Raw genomic sequence first — 24,143 nt, forward strand, 5'->3', positions numbered from 1 at the left:
AATTTGTCTGAGGCAGGGCTCCCTAATGTAGACATGCTATGTCAATTCAGGGCCCTGGTGAGGGGCTATTTCAAAATAGCAGAAGTAGAGTGTCTAACATGCCTTATTTCAAAATAACTATTTCGGAATAGGCGTTATTCTTCGTAGAATGAGGTTTTCAAAAGTTGGAATAAGCCGTCTGTTATTCTGAAATTTTTTCAAACTAACGGAATTGCTGTATAGACGCTCGCAGAGTTATTTTGGAATAACGGCCGCTATTCTGAAATAACTTTGCTGTGCAGACACAGCCTCTGGCTGAAAGGATGAACAACTACTTATGAGTCTTAGACCAGTAAGTGTTTCAAATAAGTAGGCTGCTCCTTCTGTTGTCTGGCAGGGGTCAGCCATGAGAAGGAAGCTGGAGCAGATCCTGCCCTTAGATAAGACTTCTGCGTTCTCTATCACCTGACTAATTCATGAACTGTAGAGCTCCCCTCAGGCACTTAGCTGGGAAATCCCAGTAACTGGGTCCCTCTCCCACCCTTCTGCCTCAGCCAGACTCTGACCCTCCAAGTCCAAGATGGGAAAACCTTTTCCCTTCAGGCCAGCCCTTCTCTGTAGCAAAACCATTGTTTTACTGATACACCTCAGATTTCAAGACAATCACAGTTAATGACTTTTGTGTTAGCTCTTCACAGAGGTGTGAAGCATTACCATAAGATGCTCTTGATCTATCCTTGACATCTCTAGGTAACTACACTGACATGCTCAAAATGTAGGTCACATTTCAGAATGGTGATTATGCTGTCAAGTTAAGGTCATGTTTTATGAGACAACACCAACCCATTACAACTCATCCTTGCTACCATTGTTCTTTCAGCAAGGAATCCAGCTAGTGCTAATCACTTGTTACCTTCTCACAGCTGAGAAAAGGAACTCCTGCCCATTCACATGTTAGGAAATCCACCTTTAGGAACTACCAGATCTGACCAGGGTCTGAAGGTTGGAATGATGATTCCTCAAGCCTCTTCCAGTAACCTGGAACTATGCTTGTGGCCTAGCCATGCTAATGGATTTTTTTCTTTTAGTGAAAAAACTATGGCAGAGGGTGGATTTCACAGCCCTTGGATTTAGAAGAACTTGTATTCAATGAAGAACTGTTAAAAAAAGTTTCACTGGATGCTAATTTTACTGTGCATACCCTGCTGGCACAAAACACCACAATAGCACTAGAATCCTATGATACTTTTTACTATTTTTTCCGTTTGATAGATACAGTTCTCTGCAAAAGAATGTCCTTCCAAGCCTCAAGGGCCGTGAGACTCTAAAGGTAGTTATGGATAAATGTGTTATGTGATTTAAAATATATTTTTCCAACACTGCACCTTAAGGGAAACTGATGCCCAAAAATATGTTTGAGCAATTCACAATTTGAATTGATATGATAGAGGTATATAAAATCATGAGTGGTGTGGAGAAGGCTGATAAAGAAAAGTTATTTATTAGTTCCCTAAATAGAAGAACTAGAGGACACCAAATGAAATTAATGGGTAGCAGGTTTAAAACAAATAAAAGAGAGTTCTTCTTCACACAGCGTGTAGTCAACCTGTGGAACTCCTTGCCAGAGGAGGCTGTGAAGGCTAGAACTATAATAGAGTTTAAAGAGAAGCTAGATAATTTCATGGAGGTTAGGTCCATAAAAGGCTATTAGCCAGGGGGTAGGAATGGTGTCCCGGGCCTCTGTTTTTCAGAGGCTGGAGAGAGATGGCAGGAGACAAATCGCTTGATCATTGTCTTCAGTCCACCCTCTCTGGGGCACCTGGTGCTGGCCACTGTCAGTAGACAGGATACTGGGCTAGAAGGACCTTTGGTCTGACCCAGTACGGCCGTTCTTATGTTCTTATGTAATGCAATATGACATTGCAAGGCTTAGCTGCATATACAGAGCTATCATGTCACCTGCCTTCCTCCCGCCAGGGAAGCAGTGCTCCCTTGCTGTTTCATTCAGTAAGGCCACACCTAAAACACCTTGTAGAGATCTGGGCATTTGAATGCCAGAAAGTTGCCAAAAATGTGGAGGTAATTCTGAGAAAAAACAATAAGCTTCTGTGTTGTGTGGCATACAGTAATTCACTATACTGACTTTTTGGTCTGCATCAAAACATCAGCACACGATGACCTTGCAATAAAATACATCCCAACACAATGACTCACCACATGACATTTTTTTGGCTCTACAAATGATCTGAGATCCTGTAACTTCAAGCTTGCCTTCTCTCCCACCAAAGTAATGCATCTTGTCTATCATGGATAAGCATGTGGCAATTGTTAGCAGTCGCCCACTTTATCCTTAGTATGCGGATTAATTAGTTCATGTATGTGAAGGCTTTGGGATTTACAAAGCACTGTAAAAGAGCTAAATATTTCTCTTTCATCAGAGAATCATTGAAAGTCCATGTGTAGGAGGACTTCTCCAGGCTATCCTGTCTACTGAAACTCAAGAGGAATCTCTTCATTACCTGACATGTTCTCTTGCCGAGCTGGCAAAGCATGGTAAGGCAGCAACCGCATAGCAAGCAGTCTAATCTCATGACCAGTGTTCCTTCTAAACTGCATGGCAGCACAGCTTCCCAAGTGAGTAATCAGCCCCACCCAGCCTGAGCAACACAGCTTAGAGGGAACACTGCTCATAACACGCATTCATCTCTCATTATTGTTAAAGAAAGACTAGGGGGCTGTGCTCCCTGCGCTTGCCAACCCCCCTGTTGCGGGGGGTAGGCATCCTTGGCTCTCCCTCCAAGCCACTAGGGAGGGCTAGGCTGCAGCCGTGTCAACCTGAGCCACTTATCCCTCCCGTCTTCCCCCCACCACCAGCCCAGGCTCTTGTCCCTCCCCCCTCCACCAGCCAGGGCCCGCCCCCTGCCAGCCAGAGCCCCCATTTCCCTCCCCCTCACCAGCCCAGAACTTTCTCTTTCTCTCTCTCTCCACACCCCACCGTGGGAGTCCTAGTGCTGGCACAAGGGAGCAGCTGTTTATAAAACACCAGCAGCTCTCTGCCACATGGAGACTGCTGGAGCTTCAGCCAGTCACTGTGGGGTGTACTGCAGTCCCGACCTCCCCCCCCCCCCAGTGCAGATCCTGCCACAGCCCCCACCACTGCTGTGTGGATCCTGCAACCAGTGCCCTGATCAGCTGTTTATAAAATCTGAGTCACCCTCCACATGGTGGCTTCCAGAGCTTCAGCCTGCCACTGTGTGGCGACTCAGGGGCCCCGGGTGTACCCCAGTCCCAGCTCCCACCCTTCAGGTCTTGCTGCAGGCATCCTAAGCAGCTGTTTTTAAAATGGCAGCTGCCCTCCACGTGGCAACACTCCTCCCTGGACCTCTCTGCCGCCCACCCACTCACCACACGGTCCTGGCCCCCCCGTCCTTCTCCCCACAAGCCCAGCAGCAGCTTAGCTTCATGGTGCAAGGACAGTGAGTGCTGTTGCTGAGGAGTCAAAGCTCCATATTTAGATCTCTTGCGAGCCAGAGGCTGCCGACCTCATTATGGGGTTAGCAGCATGGAGGAGGCCAGGTGGCTGAGGAGGGAAGGGCTGCAGGATGCAGAGTGACATGATGTCACTCTGTTGTCCTGCAGGAAAAACTTTTTTATGGATATAGTAAGATGTTGGCATGCATACAGAGGGCCCATTTTTGTTACCAATAAAGTCAATGGGAGTCGTGATGTTAACTTTAGTGAGCATAGGCTGAAATAGGCCCTACTCTTTGAATTCTTATCTACTGAACTGTTTCAACTTTTTAAAAACTGCTCTGATCAAAATCCACTTCATCTAATGTAGCTAGCTTATCTGTGTTTAATTGTAATGATTCCACTGATTCCATTGGTTGTGACCCTGATGTATTTTTCCATTAATTTCAGATAATTAATTTTATAGCAGCAAGGACCAAATTAGAAAGAAGAAAAAGCTAAAAAGCAACGTGACTTTGCTTTTTTAATTTTTGTACGTGGATAGTGTGTTGGTTAGAAGTTCCAGACAGACAGGCCTCGAGATGAAAAACCTCCTTTTAGCCTCATAGTGGGTGTGAGAGGAGCAGTGAATCCTCTCACACTACCTTACAAAAGGCCACAACCATGACCTGGAATGAGCACTTTCTGGGAGGGTATTTCAGTCTCGTGGTCATTCGGTCTTTTTGCCCCTCTGCTGTGGCAACTGATTTGTGGCGATTACTTTTGGGAGGTGGAGACTTGTCTGGTGGTGACTGGGCAGATTGAGACCACCATGCCAAAAACAGCATGTGTTCTGAACAGATGAATCACATTATAAAAATTATCAACCTTTCTATAGGCCAAATCTTCCCTGAATTCACAGACTGAAGCTGAGGCTCCTAGGTTCCAGAAGCTGCTTTTCTAAAGTACTGTATTCAGTCAGGTCCTCCAGCTACGCAAAGGGCTTTGGGTTGTCCTGCTTAGACAGTCTGGCTTTTGGTCTACTAGATGAGGTATGTCTAAAGCCCAAAGTTTTGTTTTTTACAGCTTACTGGCATGTCTTCATTTTACCATTTTTTTTTATTTCCTGTCTCCCAGAAGGTGCCACATTACACTTGCTAGAATGGATGAATGAACCCCTGATAAAGCGCTTAGTAAGATTGGCTGGCCAACAGGAGCATACAGAGCTATCATTTCAAGCTGCCTCCATTGTCCGACACATGCTATGTTATGGTAAATGTTGTGCATACAGATTAATTACATTTCTGACACACATACATCTGTCTAAAGTGAAATGTCGCTTGTAGCTTTCCCAAAAGGGCTTGGCCTCCTGTCACAAAATAATCATTAACATTTTCATAGCTCACGTCATCTGATGTTAAAATGTTTCACGAATACTGATTAACCTCAAAATACCTTGCTGAGATAAGGTAAGGATAGTATAACTGTCCTCATTTTATAGGAGGAGAAGATTGGACTCAGCGATTGACTCAGCTATGGTCAAATAGTAAATCCAGAGTTCTCTAGACTCTGCTCTATGGAGAACTACCAAAGGATGTTAAGAAGCGGGTAATTGGCTAAGCACGTATTTGATGCAATTTGTATCAACTACACCATTAGTCAGTAAGGGGAGATGACGCTCAGGAAATGTCATCGATCTTTTTTCTCCCTGATCACCTACAGGCCTGCCAAAGGAGGTGGGAGATGGGGAAAGGTACTAACTGCCTCAGGGCCTGGTGATTCAAAGGCCCTTCACCCCACCCCTTTTACCCCAGGCTCTGCCGCTTCTGGGAGCATGGAACCACTCCCCCCTACCTGGCCCAGGGACCCAGTGTGGCTTTCAACTCACCTGCTCACTTACCAAGTACTTTAGTCCATATAATATGACTGGGAGTAGGTAGCGGAGGCTGGATACTTTAAAACAAAGACATTACATCAGAAATTATTTGGTTCAAGAAGTGTAGCTTAACTCCATCCACTGACCAATTCAGCCTTCTTGAGCTAATAGAATTACCTCAGTTCTGGAATAAGTTAATTGGAACATACAGGAAAGCAGACCTCTGAGAATTTAGCCAATAATCTCTGAATTACAATGAGGAATAATGAAAAGAGTATTGCATTATCTATGGAGAATAGACCTCTCTGTGCCAAGTATATTTGCACCTTAAAATTTAGATCCTTTGAACATGCAAAATAGGATATATATATATATAAATTTAGCAGAAATGGAGCAAGAATATTCAATCTTATATGACACCTCTCTCCAATGAAAGGGGTAGTTAAATTCCACATTCTCTCCCATTCTGACCTGACAGATCTCAGAGTCTGGAATAAAAGATTCCAACAATGGAACAAATAAAATCTACTTTAATTCCCACATCAAACATCTTACACTGAAGAAGAATCTTATCCAGAGAAACAAATACTGCCTGCAAACACTAACAGCACAGAGTTTTTTGAAGAATTTACAGACTAAGTGGGACAGTATGAATGCTGATCAGTAGTTTGAGAAGTCCATAAATAGCATATATACTCTACAAATACTGGGTACCAGGCTCCAAGTACAGCAGCTTGGTCAGTAGAAACCTTCCATAGAAATTAACTGAAATGTCAATGACACAATGAGTTTATAGCATATGCTTTTATTTTCCATTAAAATTGGAAAACTGCTGTTTCCTCTCCCCAACTACATGCTAAGTCAACACACATTTTGAAACAGTATCAAATTCTTCATTTGATTAAATATGTTGTCTTATAAAAACCATAACAAGTAAGTGTTTAATTTGTTTATGCCTTTCCCATCCTACACCCACTGATATAGATAAAGTGATGTCTCAGCTGAAATGCCACCTGGGTGAAGTTCAGCACTACCTCATGAATTTTCTCAACCGCCAAGAGATTCGCTTTCAGCAGCTGGGTATTTCTACACTGGGCAAATTACAGGAAGGTATGTCCCTTGATTCAGCAGTTTTCACTACCAACACCTAGGCAAGGCACAGCTCAAACTTAGTTGCTCGTATCCAGGTTTAGAAAGATTAGATTTTTAACAGTAACTGTCAGTTTTGCTGACAGAAAACAATTACTGGTGATAATAATAATAATTTAGAAACAGGCAAAGAAAAAAATGCTATCTGAAAAATTATTGGGAGTTTGATTTAAAGATATGTACTCTGTATATTTGGACATGTGCTATTGACAATTTGTGTTTTAAGGATATCAACTTTTAAATTTTTGAATCTCAATGGCTACTGACATTAAATAATTACTGACTAATCCTCCCCCAAATTTTGTACAGTTTTTAAAATGTAAATCAATACACATAAAATGTTTAAACCCCATAATTTTTGCACAAAACTATAAATCAATAATAAAAAAAATATTTTTTCCAAGTCCACTCTCATCCATGTAATACATTCAGAGTTTGGTAAAAAAGCTTCACACAGAGTAAATGTAACTGACAGGGCTTCTGACTACTGGGGATTACCTCTACTCACCTAATCAAAGAGCGAAAGTAGCCTCAAGGGTAGCAATTACTTTGGCTTTTTTAAAACCAAAATGATTTTTAAAGGCAAACTGGTGAAGTTTTACTTTCTGAAAATGGAACAGGCTTTATCAGGAAAGTGTAGCCTGTCAATAGGAAATAGAAATGCTGTGCATGGAGATTTGTCCAAATGGAGTTGGACTTGCTTTTTATCTTAGAACGTCAAAATGTACAAAAAACACACCCCAGCAGTGCCCTTGTTTGTTCATTAAATTTTCACTCAATAATAAATTATTACCTTTGCACAAGAGATGAGAGAATGCAAAATGGTGGTTAACGACAGACCCTTAATTCTTTTTTACTTAAGAACATTCTTTCAGGCTGATAGACCTAAAACATAACTTGTCTTAGCAACAAGTCTTTCTCCACAATATCCACTCAATTATGCAAAATGAGGACTACACTAAGCAGAAAATTCAAACTACTTGACATGCAGGCTGCTGGAAAGTAACATTGTTCTGCTCTCAAACGTCTGCATGATCAGGAAGGCCTACCAAACCAAACCGGTAGGTCTCATATTTTAGAACTACTAGCTTTGATTGGGTCCATTAACATTTTTCAGAATATTATTTTGGGGATCACGAAATAGAAAGAAGGTGAAAGCATTGCTTCCTAAATGGTAAACACAAAACAGGAACCGTCAGCCAGCCCGGTGGCTTAGTTGTCTTTTTCTTTGCTGTTATGTGGGAGACTGTATTCAACACTGGACTCAGCCATCTGGGCACTGACCCTTCTGGATGAGGGGAAAGTAGTGCACAAACCTTGCCATAGAGGCGCACTACTTTCATTCTCTCTTCTGTGGTAATATTGTTTACATAGTATAGATACATAATATAGAACCTGCTGGAAATTATAGTGCATTTATATCATTAATAATGAATTCATTGTGTACATTCCTATCTAGTGTATAAATAAAAAACATTACATTTCTAAAGAAATTTAAAGGGAAGAACGTGTGTGTGGACAGTGTGTCAATTATGTGAGTTAGACAATCATGTCCCAATTTTCCTCTGTTCTCAGATCCAGAATTTTCATCTGCGTTCAGCCAGAGTCAATTGATGAACCATCTTGAGCAAATCCGTCATCAGACAGAAGAAACTCAGGAGCTCCTTAAGATGGCTACTAGCCACAAAGGCAGTTAAAACTTTGTATTTGTTCACCTTAGGAAATGCTGTCCCATACTGCAACCTGGTCCCTCAGAAGGATAGCTTTTTTATTACTACTTTTTATAGTCAATATTTTCCTACCACTTGCAGTTCCAACCAACACATGATGACCAAATACTCTATATGGCCTAAATGTTTGGATAATGGAAATTAGATTGGTGTAGAAAAAGGTTTGAAAAAATAAGTTTCTATCAAAATATTTAATGGCTACACCTACGTGTACATGACTGATAAAATACCCAAAACTGGCTACACTTTGTTTATATCTTTTTAAACACACTCAGTAAGCACTGTGTGTGCAAGGTTCTAGTTATGTAAAAGCCTGCTTTTACTAAAGAGACATTCCTCCTAATAAATATTTATATATGCAAACTAAGATATGCTCTTTGACATTAAGAGTACTCTATTGTTCTTCAGTGTTTGTGTTCATTATTGCATAGTAACCATGTCACTAAAGTTCCTAGAGCTACCAAATTAAAAGAAAAGGAACTGGAAATCGAAAATGAAAAATGTAAACAACAACACAGTCACTAGTGAAGAACAGTGAACTCTGACGAAGAAAATAATAGTAGTGAACTCACTGAGGTTGGGTGTCATACAAACTACCACATTTTCATACTAGAATGACAGAATAAAGGACCTTAGGGTAAAAAGCAATCGTGCCCATTGTATGGGTTGTGTTTGAGATATAGCAGTTAACACAAATATATTGTCCCCACTTCCTAAAAAAACAAAACAAACACCTCATAGCAAGTCTTCAAATAACTGTATATAAATCCCACATAAGCCCTTGAGATTTGCATCTGAATACAGGCAGTCCCCGAGTTACGCGGATCTGACCAGCAGACCAGGGAGACGGGGAGCAAAGCCTCGGAGGATGCCTGCAGCGGGACAGCCGCGGTGCGTCTGGGCTGTCCCGCTGCGGGCGTCCTCCGTGGCTTTGCTCCGCGTCTCTCTGGTCTGCTGGGAGGGGGCGCAGTTAGTGTCCCCTCCCCCCCAGCAGACCAGGCTTTTCTTCCCATGACTCCTGGGGTACAGTAGTTGGGGCGCTGCTGGGTTGGTCCCGCAGCACCGCTCCTCGGCGCTACTGGACCAACCCAGCAGCACCCCAGCTGCTCTGCCCCAGGCGTCCTGATTCAGCCGCTGCTGATCAGTTTCAGCAGCGGCTGAATCAGGACGCCTGGGGCAGAGCAGCTGGGGTGCTGCTGGGTTGCTCCAGTAGCGCCGAGGAGCGGCGCTACTGGAGCAACCCAGCAGCACCCCAGCTGCTCTGCCCCAGGCGTCCCCAAGTCAGCCGCTGCTGAAACTGACCAGCGGCTGACTACAGGAAGCCCGAGGCAGAGTTGCTCTGCCCCCGGCTTCCTGGAATCAGCCGCTGATCGGTTTCAGCAGCAGCTGACTTGGGGACGTCTGGGGTTCTTAAGTTGAATCTGTATGTAAGTCAGAACTGGCATCCAGATTCAGCCGCTGTTGAAACTGATCAGTTTCAGCAGCGGCTGAATCTGGACGCCAGTTCCGACTTACATACAGATTCAACTTAAGAACAAACCTACAGTCCCTATCTTGAACGTAACCCGGGGTCTGCCTGTACTTGCAGCCTGAGTTTGGACGTGACAGGTTAAGTAAAGTCTGGAGTTTTACAAATATATCCAAGCTTAAGCATGTCATAAAACGAATCACTGTCAATCAGCCTCGCACTTACTAGGCAAACTGAAATATACAGTTAGTTGGTATCAGGGGGTTTATAATCGGTATTACATTTAGTAATGAGTGTTCAACCAAATCACTGCTAATTTTTATGGCCTCATACTGGAGAATTAGTACATATGTTAAACCCAATGGAATAGCCAGGCATCATGCTATTTTGTTAAGGATGGTTCAGCTGGTCTAGGAAACTCTCACCTTACAATAAGAGGACAAGAAGTCAGTTTTCAATGGTATGCTTTGGGTAACAAAACCATAACAAGGGACTTTTCCAGTTCTGGTTTAGACATAGAATACATTTCATGTATAGTGACAGTGTGGCAAGTATCTAAGAAAGTGCTTAACTTTAAGCATATTCTTAAGTCCTCGAAATTTCAATACTGATTCAGAGTTTTGGTCTGAAATGTCGTGAGTAAACCGTTCATGTGATGAAAGCCATCACATTTGACTCCAAATCCAATCCTTGTTTTAAATATAATTTGAATCTAGAGCCAAATACCAATTTCTTGATCCAGCCCTCCTAGTAAATGATCCTGTGCTACTTGTCTTAATAAACAGTTTAGAGAAGATAGTCACAAATAAGTGAAGAATAGCTAGCACAATTTTCAAGCATAAAGAGCTCCTTGGAAAAAACCAACCAACATATAAGAAGGTATAAATATTCCAGACAAATTGTATTCTTACATACTATACCGGTTAAAAGTAATAAAACCTATATATTTTGGAGATATTTTTATATATAATGGTTACATACATGGAGACCTGTAAAGAGAGTAGAAAATTAATTCACTTAATTTCTCTAGATCACAAACCATTTCTAAAACATTCTAACAATGGTTTTCCCCTCTCCCCACTCCAGATATAATCTGGTAGAAGTATCAATTTACTGAATTTCCAGTAGATTTATCCAGGTCCATTGATGAGTGGGGAAGGAGTGGAGAAGTGGGCAAGTGTCCCGGGGCCTGGCAATTCAAAAGGGCCTAAGAATCCCAGCTGCTGTGGCTTCTACTGGGTCACATGCTCAAGGCCATGCTGAAGGGCTGACAGGACAGGTTGATCCCCAGCTCCGTGCCACTTCTGTCCAAAGCCTTGCCCTTTCTGGGAGTGTGGAGCCACCCCCGTTCCTCCCCAACTTGCCCAGGAACCTGACAATTCTGTCAGCCCCCCTGGATTTAACCAATCTTTCTTCTGAGAAGGCACCCGCCCTGTAGCTGTGCAAAGTTAGCTCTTTAACATTCTTCATAGAACTCTTTTCAAGTCTTACCTTAACCTGAGCTTCTCTTTGATGACAACCTGCTGCAGTGCTGCTCATTATGGGCTTGATCCAAAGGAGTTAATCAAAGGAACCTCACTGGGACAGATTCCCAGTGGATGATAAATTTCATAGTCATAGCTTCCTGGACCACATTTCACCCCACCTGAAGATCAGTCCCGCAGTAACATTCCTTGCACACAACACTTAAGTAGTAATTTCTGCCATTAAGAGCACCACTTACACAAGCAAAAAGAGCAAGATTTTTAAGTCCAGCTTGGTAGCGGCAAAAGTGATGAGTCAAATAATGAAAGTGAATAATTAATGTCAATGGACTAAAGAGGAATTTTAAGATACAAGTCACTTGCCAGAAATAAGGCGTACTGCACTTTAAAAATTAACATTAAACAAAAAGAACAAACATGCGTCATTTCCCCTTTGCTCTGAAATTAACCCCTCTCCCGCAAACCCTTTCTCCTCTTACCCCAAAAATCACACACAATGTGCCCCAAATATCATTAGGCAAAGAAAGATCCCGCCAATATGGCGAACAGCAACAATTTACAGGATTCAAAAAAGGATTTTTCTGTGTGTCTGCATATGTACCTTTTATCATGTAGACATGAATGTGACTAACAAAATCAAGTTTGCAATATTGTTTTAACACTTTTTTTTCTAATTTATTCAATTAAATGATTTATTTGTACTGAGCAAAATTCATAAATACATTATCTAGGAGAACACCAGGTTTTCGTCTTGTCCATGAAAAAATAACGCTTTCAAATTTTCACATTTTAAAACCTGTTCCATTTTGCGTTTTTAAAGAAAATGCAAGAAGGTCGTAGTGACATTTACAGAACGTCCACGTAGAAGTTACATTTATAAGAACCTGATACAGAAGCCTATATCTTGCCCCCATAATTAGAGTTCTCTGCAAAAATATTTAAACCAACAGGTTTAAATTAAACCTCCCATTGGCCCTACTTGTAGAGCAATGAGATGTTTATTTTTCAAGTATTAGATCCGTAATATGTAAAAAGATTAGTTGCCAATTTTACATTATACTTTTTTAAACCAATCACCCACCCTCAAAAAAAAATAAAAATCAGGCCCTTTACCCCAGTCAGCTCATTACTGTCAGATTCCAGTGCCTTTTGTCTTGAAGAATGCAGAAAATATTGATTGGTGAAAAGGATCTTGTTGGAAAAGAAGCCATTTTAAGTAAAGCACGTGAAGCATGATTTTCTAGTGGTGAAATCTATTAGATAGAAAGATAATCCATGTCTAGTCTCCATCACTTCTTCTGCTGGTTTTACTAAGGTCCTTTCAAAAAGATAGCCACATTTTTTTTTTTAGAAAACAGGCGAGAGAAAATAAAACACCCCTTCATAGTATGGAACAAACTCCACAGGCAGCAGAGATGCTTACTTCATCTTTGGCTCTTCAGAAAAAACGTTCAGATAACTTCTATAATGAAAGGCAGTAAAAAGGACAGGTTAGCAGTTGGGAATAATTTTTATCTAAAAAGCCAATTTAAGCAGCACTTTCACTGGCTGATCTTTTTGCTCAAATTTTCTACACACGGAAGAAGAAAATCGTGCAGGCAGCTGATTTAACTAGTGATATTTATCATTCAGTTCATATCCAAGGCTGTGTCTAGACTACATGCCTCTGTTGTCAGAGGAATGTAGATTAGACACATAGGCAAAGTCAAATGAAGCCGCGATTTAAATGATTGCGGCTTCATTTACATTTACATGGCTGCCGCGCTGAACCGACAAACAGCTGATCAGCTGTTTGTCCGCTCAGCGTGCTAGTCTGGACGCTCCCCTGCCGACATCAAAGCCCTTTGTTGGCAGCCTTGTTATTCCTCATGGGATGAGGTTTACCGGGGCTGCCGACAAAGGGCTTTGATGTCGGCAGGGGAGTGTCCAGACTAGCGCGCTGAGCGGACAAACAGCTGATCAGCTGTTTGTCGGTTCAGCGCGGCAGCCATGTAAATTTAAATGAAGCCGCGATCATTTAAATCGTGGATTCATTTGACTTTGCCAAAACAACAAATCTACATGGCTCCGTCGACGGAGCCATGTAGTTTAGATGTACCCTAATATATAAAAAATTCTGGTCTGCTTCTTTACAGAGATCTATAGTGACTGCAATAAAACCTTCAGTATCAATGTCAGAGCTAACATGATGGCCAGCAGGCTCTTCCAGGGAAGGGTATTTAGGGTTCTTATGTAGAAAGCTGTAACCATTTCCCTATTTCACAGAGGGAAAACCACAAGAGGGGCACACCTTTACATTTGGATAGTTGGAATATACTGCTGGATCAGAAACTGCTGTCCTGTTCTTATTGCTTCTGAAATGCATTGTGGAAACATTATAAAATATCCTCATCAGTGGAACTGACTGAAATTTTTCATTTGAAGCCTTTTCTGGCAAAAAAACCACATGCAGATTTGGCAACACAAATGTTTTGCAAATTTGTGGTATGTTTTGCTGAATTGTTTCAGTTAAAAAAAAAACAAAAATATGAGCAAATTGAAATATTTTGACTTTTTTGGTCTGAACAACTTTTTGTTTCCAAATTTTCTATACTTTTATTAAGATACAATTAAAAAGATTTTCAAATAGTCAATATTAAAATTTAACATTTTGATTTGCTGAAACAAAACATTTCAATTTTGTTGTAATGAAGTGTTTTGTTCAACCCGTGTGGCGAGTGAGACTGTATCGTAATACTTTGCATGAATATGGTTTGTGTCTCAGTTTCCCTTGTGTGGTGCCTGCTTCAGTAGGTAGTGGTGGGGGAAAGGCTATTTATTCTTTGCTGAGATCTGATGTGACTGAGATCTAGCTGCCTGGGGTCTGAGCTCCCATGTCCACTGAGAGTCCAAGACGACAATGGCCAATCCAATTGCTTGGATATTTGACACCTAGCAACTAACAACCATGGATGGCTTATCCTCTGCAAGTAACCAGTTGGATATGATCAGCTGGAGAACAAAGGGTTAAGGATGGGAGGGGCTAGGTGACAATGTCCCAGGAACATGGACAAAGGGCTGAGGAGTGGCCAGGCACATAGCTGGAAACAAAAGAAGCTTTTGGATTGAGACCAATCAGGGGTCAGAGGGCTCTGGAGTGACCCAGGAGGACTATGCTGTAACTTTCTATTCTCTACATTAACTAGGGATTTTTTACATAGTGTTCCAGACCTCTAATAAACCCTTCTGCTTTTACAACTTTGGCTAAGAATCAATCCCGTTTGAGAGATTTGCACTGCTCCCTTTGGGTGTGCAAGTCTCTATCAGTTGTTCAACTCAGGTGGATTTGAAGCAGCTGTACTGAGAGCTCTGAGGCTTAGTCCATGTGGTGGTGAAGTCAAGTGGCTTATCCTAGTGAGAATGTGACCCAAAGGGAGCTGAAGAGGTCCTTCCAGGAACAGTTCCAGAGCTGTTCTAGAGCAATGGACCTGAGGATCTGTGACAACCTGAATTGATTTTTTTTCCAGAATTGCCAGTGACCTAAAACATCTGTTATTCACTCTCCTATACTCATGAGACAAAGATTTTCTAAGAACCCCTTTACCTCCCCCTGACATTAGGTTAACAATCATGATTCGCATAGTACTGTGCAAGTATACATGGCTTTGCAAAACACACCGTAAGGCATTAACCCTGCCCCTAAGTTTTTACAGTCAAAACTAGGTGGTTAACTTAAGCAGTTATGTACCAATGAGGGACTCCATGGTCTCTCTCGTTTACAAAATGTTTCAAATTCTGAAGGCCCAAAGGACACTTACCTGCTGTTTGATGTGTTTGGACACTATCTACCTGAGGCAACGGCCCTAAAACCCCCTTATCCTCAAAGGCTAAAATTGGATTTAAAGGAATTTCAGGGCTACCGCTCCCATCATTGTTCATGGCATCCAATTTGGATGGTTTAGATCCAATGGGTAAGTTTATGATCTCTTCAAAGTTGTCGTGCTGCATAGACACTCCATTTTCATTTGGTTGTTTTCTGGGATTAAGATTACTGGAAGAAAAAATAATAATAAATATCTTACTGATATCCATGATAAGCATACCAGGACACAGTTGGTCAAGAGCTGAAACTAAATAATTCTCACATATTAATGTTGATTTGTTTACATATACTGTACTACAATTTCATATGCAGCAGCAAACCAATTAGCTCAGCATTTGCTTTCACCCTTATTAGAAATCCACCTCTCTTTTGTCTCTGAGAAATAAGAATTCTCTTTAGAAAAATTCTTAGGGTCATATCCAAATTTAGAAAATGACTCTCTGCTTTCTAGCATATCTGCCACTTGAAGATGGATGACGCGTACGTGCATGTGTTCCTTTTAATCTGTCAGAACCAAAATAATCATTTAAAAAGAAATGCATTAACGACAACATTATAAGTAGAAGTCTGCATTCATCTAAAGTGATTTTATTATATATGATACTAAATATTAATTGCACAGCTAGCCATAACATTATATGAGCCATATCCCGCAATAATCTGAGTGCTGATTTCATTCACTGAGTGTCCCATTTCAGAATAGGAGTAGTGTCCATTAAACCTGGTGGTATTATAGCCCATAGTATTACTCAGAAGTATGCCATAATCTGCTGCACCATAGTATTAATGTACATATGACTGTGGCAAGTCCAGAAAAGACCCCAGAAAAAAGAAATTGAAGAGAAAAAATATAGTATAACTCTATATTGATTTGTACCTTTTTCTGTCTTGTACTTTTCAAATAACTAGCATGTTTTTTCAGCCCAGGTGGTTCACAAGATTCTACTCTTTCCACTGTCTCTGGTCCCTAATAGTCCTTTTTTGAGATTGTCCTGGACTTATCATGGTAAGAACCAAGCATGGCCCATTTGTGTATCATCTGCAAGGATGATACACAAAGATGGAAGTAGGAAATTAAGAAAAAGAAAAGGCTGAACAAAATAATTCTTTAGGCAGTAAAATATTCTTCTAAGGTAAGGGGCAGACACAAGATAATCAGATGTTCCAATTTTATAGGGCCAATCCCAATATTCAAGGCTTTGTTTTATATAGCAAAATGCAGGACTATGTGGCACTTTAAAGACTAACAAGATGGTTTATTAGATGATGAGCTTTCGTGGGCCAGACCCACTTCTTCAGATCAAATAGTGGAAGAAAATAGTCACAACCATATATACCAAAGGATACAATTTAAAAAAATGAACACATATGAAAAGGACAAATCACATTTCAGAACAGAAGGGGGATGCGGGGGAGGGGGGGTAGGAAGGAAGGTAAGTGTCTGTGAGTTAATGATATTAGAGGTGGGGAAAGTTAGATGTCTGTGAGCTAATGGTATTAGAGGTGATAATTGGGGAAGCTATCTTGGTAATGGGTAAGGTAGTTGGGGTCTTTGTTCAATCCCCCCCCGGAGAGTGTTGAATTTTAACATGAATGACAGTTCAGAGGATTCCCTTTCAAGTGCAGATGTAAAAGGTCTTTGTAGCAGAATGCAGGTGGTTAAGTCGTTGAGACAGTGTCCTTTCTGGTTGAAATGGCAAGAAATAGTTTTTTCTTTGTGATCTTGTCTGATATCTGTTTTGTGGGCATTAATCCTTTGCCAAAGTGTCTGAGACGTTTGTCCAATGTACATAGCAGACGGACACTTTTGGCACATGATAGCATAAATTATATTTCTGGATGCGCAGGAATATGTGTTCTTGATCCTATAACTCACTTGGTTAGGTCCAATAATGGTATCAGCAGAGTGAATATGTGGACAAAGCTGGCAACGGGGTTTGTTGCAAAGGAAGGTACCAGGGTTGGTAAGAGTGTGGTATGTCCTGTGGTTGCTGGTAAGAATCATCTTGAGGTTAGGTGGTTGTCTATAGGAGACTATGGGTCTGTCTCCCAGAGCCTCTTGGAGTATGGTATCCTGTTCCAGTACAGGCTGTAGTTTATTGATAATGTGTTGGACAGGTTTAAGTTGGGGGTTGTAGGTGATGACAAGTGGCTGACTCATACAGTTACCTACATGCTTCCAGCTCCCATCCAGAACACACCATACGATCCATCATCTATAGCCAAGCCCTTCGATGCAACCGCATCTGTTCTAATCCCACTGACAGAGACCAGAAGCTTCAGGATCTCTACCAAGCATTTATAAATCTCAACTACCCACCCGGAGAAATAAAAAAGCAAATTGAAAGAGCCAGACGAATACCTAGAAACCATCTACTTCAAGAAAGACCCAAGAAAACCAACAATAGAACACCACTTGTCATCACCTACAACCCCCAACTTAAACCTGTCCAACACATTATCAATAAACTACAGCTTATACTGGAACAGGATACCATACTCCATGAGGCTCTGGGAGACAGACCCATAGTCTCCTATAGACAACCACCTAACCTCAAGATATTCATTCTGCTGATACCATTATTGGACCTAACCAAGTGAGTTATAAGATCAAGAACACATATTCCCTTCTGTTCTGAAATGTGATTTGTCCTTTTCATGTGTGTTCATTTTTTTAAATTGTATCCTTTGGTATATATGGTTGTGACTATTTTCTTCCACTATTTGATCTGAGGAAGTGGGTCTGGCCCACAAAAGCTCATCATCTAATAAACCATCTTGTTAGTCTTTAAAGTGCTACATAGTCCTGCATTTTGCTTCAGCTACACAAGACTAACACAGCTACATTTCTATTATTGTTTTATATAGGTACCTACAAATACCCTCTCCTTCTCATCTCCATGTTTCACACTTGCTATCTAGTCCCTCTAGACAGAACACAATTTGGTTAAAAAAGTAGAAAATGTATTGTAGGTAACAATCTTTCCCTGGCAGAGAGATGGATTAGGTAACCTTATAGGAGTTATCTAAGTTCAATTTCTATGATTTTATGAAATTGCTTACGAATACTCTTCAGCAAATTAAGGGGAAAAAAGAAGCAAGCTTTTGTGCAACAATTTGGAAACCTGGGTGGGGGAAGGAGAGGGGGGGGAAAGGTATTTTTAGAACCTTCTTGCATTCTGAATGAGGAGACTGAACTATTCTTTTTGCCTTATATTTTCAAACCACAATGTTAAATCTATTATTGAACATGGAAAATTAACAGTCTGATTCGTTAAAAAAATGAAGAGTAGATGAAAAACCCAAGACATAAGTAATCTGTCATTAATAGTGTTTCAACATCTACATGAACTGTTTTTCTTCTGGGATGTTTTCTGATACAAGTGGAAGATTTCCACTTGCATATGCTATTGTAAAATCTGCAGTCAGCCCAACACACCACTTGTAGGTGAGAAAGAGCAACATCACTCTTATTTGAGTGAATTAGTTTTAACTGTGAAGCTTTTGACACAAGCAATACAAATGACAGATCAAATATGAGGCCAGGCTCCTTTATGTTGTATATCACTTATAACTCAGTCAGTAGCCCTGAGGGATACTATGCATGAGTAACGTTGGAATAATCAAGGCCTTAAAAGTACTTTCAAAAGCTGCATGTAACAAAACTCAGGTCAGACAGCATTAGGGCTAATCCATGTGAATTGAGAGATCAGCCTGAGACCACTTTGAAAAGCTGAACCCTAAAAATGTCAACCCTAAAATGTGATAAAACATTTCAAATTAACATGAGTCCCGCTTGCTTCTCTCCTTCCACAAAACTGTACATTTTTAAGACTATAGGAAATTGACACTGACCAACATTTAAAAAATATTAGACTATTTCAAGTTATCATAATTGATATAATTTTGGCATGCAAATTAAAGTGTTTATTAATGTATAAATTAAAGTTAACATCTATTCTTAAGTAATAATTACTGATTAATGTACAGCATAATCAAGCTGCAGCACACCATAGCATTTTCATTAGGGCTTATAAAGACTAGGGATGTTAGATATCGTGTAACTGAGTAGTTGTAAAACTGCAAGAAATTTTAGCAGTGACATGATTATTTGATAGTACCTGGCAGCCAGTGCACTCCCAGTCCCACACCCGTGGAGCTCTCTGCCACCCCGGATGGCTGGTGAGAGCTGGTCCACAAGGAGATCCAGTTTAAAAAATAGCTCCCCATGCAGGCTGGCTGCCTTCCACCCCATGCAACTGCCTCTAATACAGTGGCAGCAGTATGGGGTGGCAGAAGCCCCTGTCCATGGGGTGTCCAGGGTTGCCATGGACAGAGGCTGCTCCATGGGATGCTCCCCCCAGCACTGGCTCCTGCTTGTCCCCCCTTGCTGACTCTGTAAGAGGCAGAAAGGGGAGGGGCAGGCGGGTCCATGGAGCCGACACACGTGGGGACCGGCTTGAAAGCCAGCTCCCCGTGTTTATCAGCTTCAGCCTGCCCCCGTCACCCTCCATGCTGCTGCTTCTTTATCAGAGGCAGCAGCACACGTGTGGGGGGGGGACAGGCAGATCTGGTGCTCATGGGGAGCGTGTTTAAAGTCAGTTCCTCACAGACTCCGGCTCCTGCTCCCTCCCACCTTGCTGCCCTTGATGCAGAGGTAGCAAGGAGTGGGAGTGTGTGTAGTTGATAGGATTAACCCATAAGCCTGGGTTAATTGTTTACTCTGCTATTTGCTACCATCCCTAATAAAAGACTATTGATCTTCCAGCGATAACAAAGTCCTAGCAGGATAACAAGCTCAGAGCAGCTAGTTAAAAGGCAAAAAATTTTTCATTCAAGTCAACTGACTTCTTCTCCTAGTATCCCTTTCATTTTTCAATTACTCTGTATCTATAGCCTGAACTTCTCTAAACTGACAATGATGTTCCAGGACCAGAGAATCCCAATGGAAGGCTGGCAGCTGGGAGCCTTGCAGGACAGCATCGAGGCTGGGAGTCTGGCATGTGGCAGCAAGGCTGCCTGGTGGAGCCAGGAAACTCGGTGGGGCCATCAGGGCAGCGGAGGAGAGGGGAGCTGGCTGGGAGGCCACTGAGCCAAGGCTCGGAGGGCCTGTGACAAGGGAGCTAGAAATTAATTACCCTGGCCAGCAAAATTCCTCATGCAGGACTGCTCAGGTCTCAAAGGTGATAGACGAGGGAGGTCCAACTAGGGATGTGAAGGTTTAACTGGTAAGCCTCACCCATAATGGGGCACTGTTCCAGCCCTGTGGGAGGTCTACCGCAGAGAGGAGCTGCTTCAGCGCAGCCCCTGCCTGTGGCGGACCCAAGCACTGCGCAGGCAAGGGTGCTCTGGTCGGGATACCTGCTGCAGGGATGGGGGACCTTCTAGCCCAGTGGCAGGTGTGGGGGAGAGAGGGGAGGAGATGCACTCCAGTTGGGCTGGAGTGTGCTCCCCCTGCTTGTCCTCCTTTAATCAGTTAACTGGTTAAACAGTATGTTTAACCAGTTAGCCAATTAAATGGGATTTTACATCCCTAGGTCCAACTTGTATTAACATGGAAGCGGGGATTTCACTTGAGTCTTGGTCCCACCAACAGCCTAAGTAAGTCAGGTGCTCCAGCAAGTGGATGGGGGAAGATCAACTAACTTTTCACTCCTACCTACGCTGCCCTACAAAGGCTGCATTATTCCTGATGTTGGTAAACTACAGAACTTCCACAGCTCAGTACCCTGGAACCGATACCTCTATTAATATGTAAAAGCACCCATTTATAATGGCCAAAACCCATCCTCAAGCCCCTCCTTCGGGTATTGACCCAAAAGGCAGAATAACTAATACAGGAGGCATCGAACGGGGAGAGGCAGACTGTGCTGCAATTGAGGTTTAAGTACCACTAAGCAGAGCACCAAAGGGAATATTAGGAATGAACCAGGGAAGCTGTGGTCAGTGGATACACAATATTCAGATCTGTCACCAGTTAAAATCTGAACCTCTTGCAGGAGGTAGTTGCGGAGGCCAAGGACTATATTAGCAGCTGTGAGGCATCCTCACTGTCGTACCATGAGCTGAGAGAATGACTCCATCCCTCAGGAGCCGCTCAGGAAACGCCGCAGCACAAATCCACTTCGATTTTGCAGAGAGAAGAAAATTTGGGCCATGACATCAATTCCTTTCAAACCAAGCACAAAACCGTTTTGCAAAAGACAAACCTTGTTTGTGCAACGCAGACATTTTGTAAGGGTACGTCTAGACTACATGCCTCTGTCGCCAGAGGCATGTAGATTAGGCTACCCGACATAGGAAAATGAAGCGGCGATTTAAATAATCGCCGCTTCATTTAAATTTACATGGCTGCTGCGCTGAGCCGACAAACAGCTGATCAGCGCGATAGTCGACATCAAAGGTATTTGTGGACCACCCAGGTATACCTCATCCCAGGAGGCATACCTGGGTGGTTGACAAATACCTTTGATGTTGACACCCGCGCATCCAGACTATCGCGCTGAGCCGACAAACAGCTGAATAGCTGTTTGTCGGCTCAGCGCGGCAGCCATGTAAATTTAAATCAAGCGGCGATTATTTAAATCGCTGCTTCATTTTCCTATGTCTGGTAGCCTAATCTACATGCCTCTGACAACAGAGGCATGTAGTCTAGAAGTACCCAAAATCTCTAGAGCCACTCAGCCCAACCTGCTATGCTTCTGCCTTTCCATAGATAGAGTACTAGATTCTTTCTGGTTCTGTGGCGGCAGCTGCGTGATATTTATTCATTCTCTATCTCAGCTGCTCTGAGGTTCTTTCTACTCTAAATATGATGCTACATGACAGCAACCATTAGGGAGGCATCTACTATATTACAAACATCAAGATGCATTTCAGATTGAGAAATAATTAGAATTTAATAGCTGCCTTATACAATTAGGAAACAGCTTCGTGCAGTTCATCTAACACAGTTCAATGTTCAGTGTCACTGTCATGGCTTCTCTTAGGAGAGGCCTCCTTGTCAGTGTGACAGGAAGCTAAGAATCTCTCAGGCATGTAGAGATATTGAGATTTCCTCCTTTAATTAGGATCACTCATGCTGCAGAGCATACTGCCCATTAAAGTGTGTTTGCCAGATTTTTCATTGATATTTTGGCTCTAGCTGCATAAAACATGAACTCACATTAGGATAACTTGGTATTCTGCAGTGCAATACGAGAAGAGCAACTACTGAAACTGAGAAAAACTGACAGCTCAACCCCACAGGACACCAGCCTTTAGTTGGCTAAATAGAAATGTTTTCAAGCGTTTCAACAGACTCTCTCAAAATGTACACAACTTGCTCGATAGTTATAGGGACCTGCAATGTCAAATGCCTGGCTTCCAAAACTACCTGTATGGGAATTAATGTTTTTAATTAACCCAGGATAATTCTCTAACTTGCCTCTGCTCTGTCTCCACTCCACCCCTTCCCGTAAGCCTCTGCCCCTGCTCCATTCCCCGCCACTTTTTCCTGCCTTATCTTTGCTCCTTCTTCACCCCTATTCCACTTCTTCCCAAGCCTCTTCCTCTGGGTGACACAGCCCGGGGAATGGGCAAGGGGCCTGGCACCAGCAGCAGGGGTCAGGAACCCATACCCGCACTTACCAGTGGCAGAAGGAAATGGAACCTGTCAGCCTTAGCCTGCTCTACTAGCTTCTAGCCATGTAGCCCCACTTACCACCACCAGTGAGTGAAAGGGGCAGTTCTATCCCTTCCTTCAAGACCTCTCCCCCACACAAAGCAGTTGGGAGTTGGGGGAGCGGAGCCGGATGGTGCTGGGTTGCTCCGCTTCCCCCTCATCACCGCTGGTAAGTCTGGGAGTAGGACCGACTCCTGCAGTCAACACCAGGTCCCCTGCTAATTCCTGAGTCCACTTTAGGCCCTTCAGGGCCCCCTCAAAAAGCACAGGTCCCTCAAATCACAGTTGTCCCAAACCATCTTATGGATGGGGTGGCCCTGTATGCAGGAAAACTAATTCTGTGAATGCAAAATTGCTTTAGAAAGCAGTTTTCTGTCACAGGGGTGCACAGCCAATAATATTTCAACTTCTAGAAAGGAACAAATAATCCTTCCCCATTGAGATTTAACAACTACAGTATTTTCTGGCAAACAGCAATTTATTTTCAAATAATATTGCAAAAAGTAAGAGTGCCATGGTTTTACAAATTTCATCATTACAACCAGAGAAAAATGGATCACTGTTAAGTGAAATATATACAAACTTCCTTTTCAGAGCACTGGGAAGAACCCCCCCCCCCCCCAAAAAAAATAGAAATTATGAGAATGTAAGTTATTTTAACATCTCTCATCTTTTAAACTTTCTACAATCCTTGTGACTGTTCTCACCTGTCCATATTTACTGTAGGTTGATGTGAAGTGACCATCTGTGAGAGGGTTACTGGTTCCCCATTGTGTGGTGATTCTGTCAGATGTGGAAGTTGAGATGCCACTACAGATTCTAAGGGAGATATGGGACTGGTTGCTAGAAGAAAGGAGACAATAAAAGGAGTCCACAAAAATTTAAAGACAGTCTGCCCAGAAAATAGGATAATCCCTCAAATTTTGTTCAGTCAAGAACACTTCAATCAGTAATAATACATATCAAGTCAGAGTTCCTCCGTAACAATTTAATATAACCCAATCACGAATGAATAAACAAAAGTCTGGTGTGCAGTATATTTCTTTTTAACAGCAGTAAATTTCAGCTTTTGACCTGTGTCATACAGGAACTCAGACTGATATGGTCCCTTCTAGACTTGGTATCTACAAAAACACTGTACATAAACTTATTTCCATCTAGAGAAAGCGTGATGTTTTCATACTTCGCTCCACCAACACGCACAAACAGGATAACAAATGCAACTGCCCCACTTGCAATCTACAAAAACAGAAACTACAACTCTGTGGTTTATGTTGAAACATTGGGACAATTAGGGAAACAGTTGATGTGTCCTAGTGTTGTCATGACCATGCAGCTGAAAAAAATCTTACCAAGGATGGTAAGAGCAGGTTTCTGATACGGATACATTTTCAGTCTTAACTCTAGCTGTTGATTTCAGACGTAACATTGTATGAACATGTGACATTTTGCTTCGTAAAACATGCTAAAAACCCCTCAGAA

The 24,143-nt window shown here is 42.1% G+C and overlaps 2 protein-coding genes across 15 annotated transcripts in view; one reads left to right on the forward strand and one right to left on the reverse strand.

Annotated features, from left to right (window-relative positions):
• The window catches only part of LOC102446049 (uncharacterized), a 45,202-nt gene extending 36,655 nt beyond the window's left edge, over window positions 1-8,547 (forward strand). For both annotated transcript variants that reach the window (XM_075924250.2, XM_075924251.2), the window contains 4 exons: window positions 2,418-2,532; window positions 4,567-4,701; window positions 6,290-6,415; window positions 8,030-8,547. In XM_075924250.2, coding sequence (XP_075780365.2) covers window positions 2,418-2,532; window positions 4,567-4,701; window positions 6,290-6,415; window positions 8,030-8,151 — 498 coding nt within the window. In that variant the 3' untranslated portion in view covers window positions 8,152-8,547. The remainder of the gene's footprint in view (window positions 1-2,417; window positions 2,533-4,566; window positions 4,702-6,289; window positions 6,416-8,029) is intronic.
• A 2,027-nt stretch (window positions 8,548-10,574) lies between these two features.
• MAP7 (microtubule associated protein 7) overlaps window positions 10,575-24,143 on the reverse strand; it is a 193,305-nt gene continuing 179,736 nt past the window's right edge. For 2 of the 13 annotated variants that reach the window (XM_089777271.1, XM_089777273.1), the window contains 3 exons: window positions 23,369-23,504; window positions 14,934-15,166; window positions 10,577-12,598 (listed from right to left, as the gene is read on the reverse strand). In XM_089777271.1, coding sequence (XP_089633397.1) covers window positions 12,588-12,598; window positions 14,934-15,166; window positions 23,369-23,504 — 380 coding nt within the window. In that variant the 3' untranslated portion in view covers window positions 10,577-12,587. Of the gene's footprint in view, window positions 12,599-14,933; window positions 15,167-23,368; window positions 23,505-24,143 lie in introns of all 13 variants that reach the window. The other 11 variants (XM_089777276.1, XM_089777277.1, XM_075924254.2 and 8 more) reach the window with 9 other exon arrangements.

Source organism: Pelodiscus sinensis, chromosome 3 (assembly GCF_052426305.1).
Source record: "Pelodiscus sinensis isolate ZL-2025 chromosome 3, ASM5242630v1, whole genome shotgun sequence".
NCBI classification, from domain to species: Eukaryota; Metazoa; Chordata; order Testudines; family Trionychidae; genus Pelodiscus; species Pelodiscus sinensis.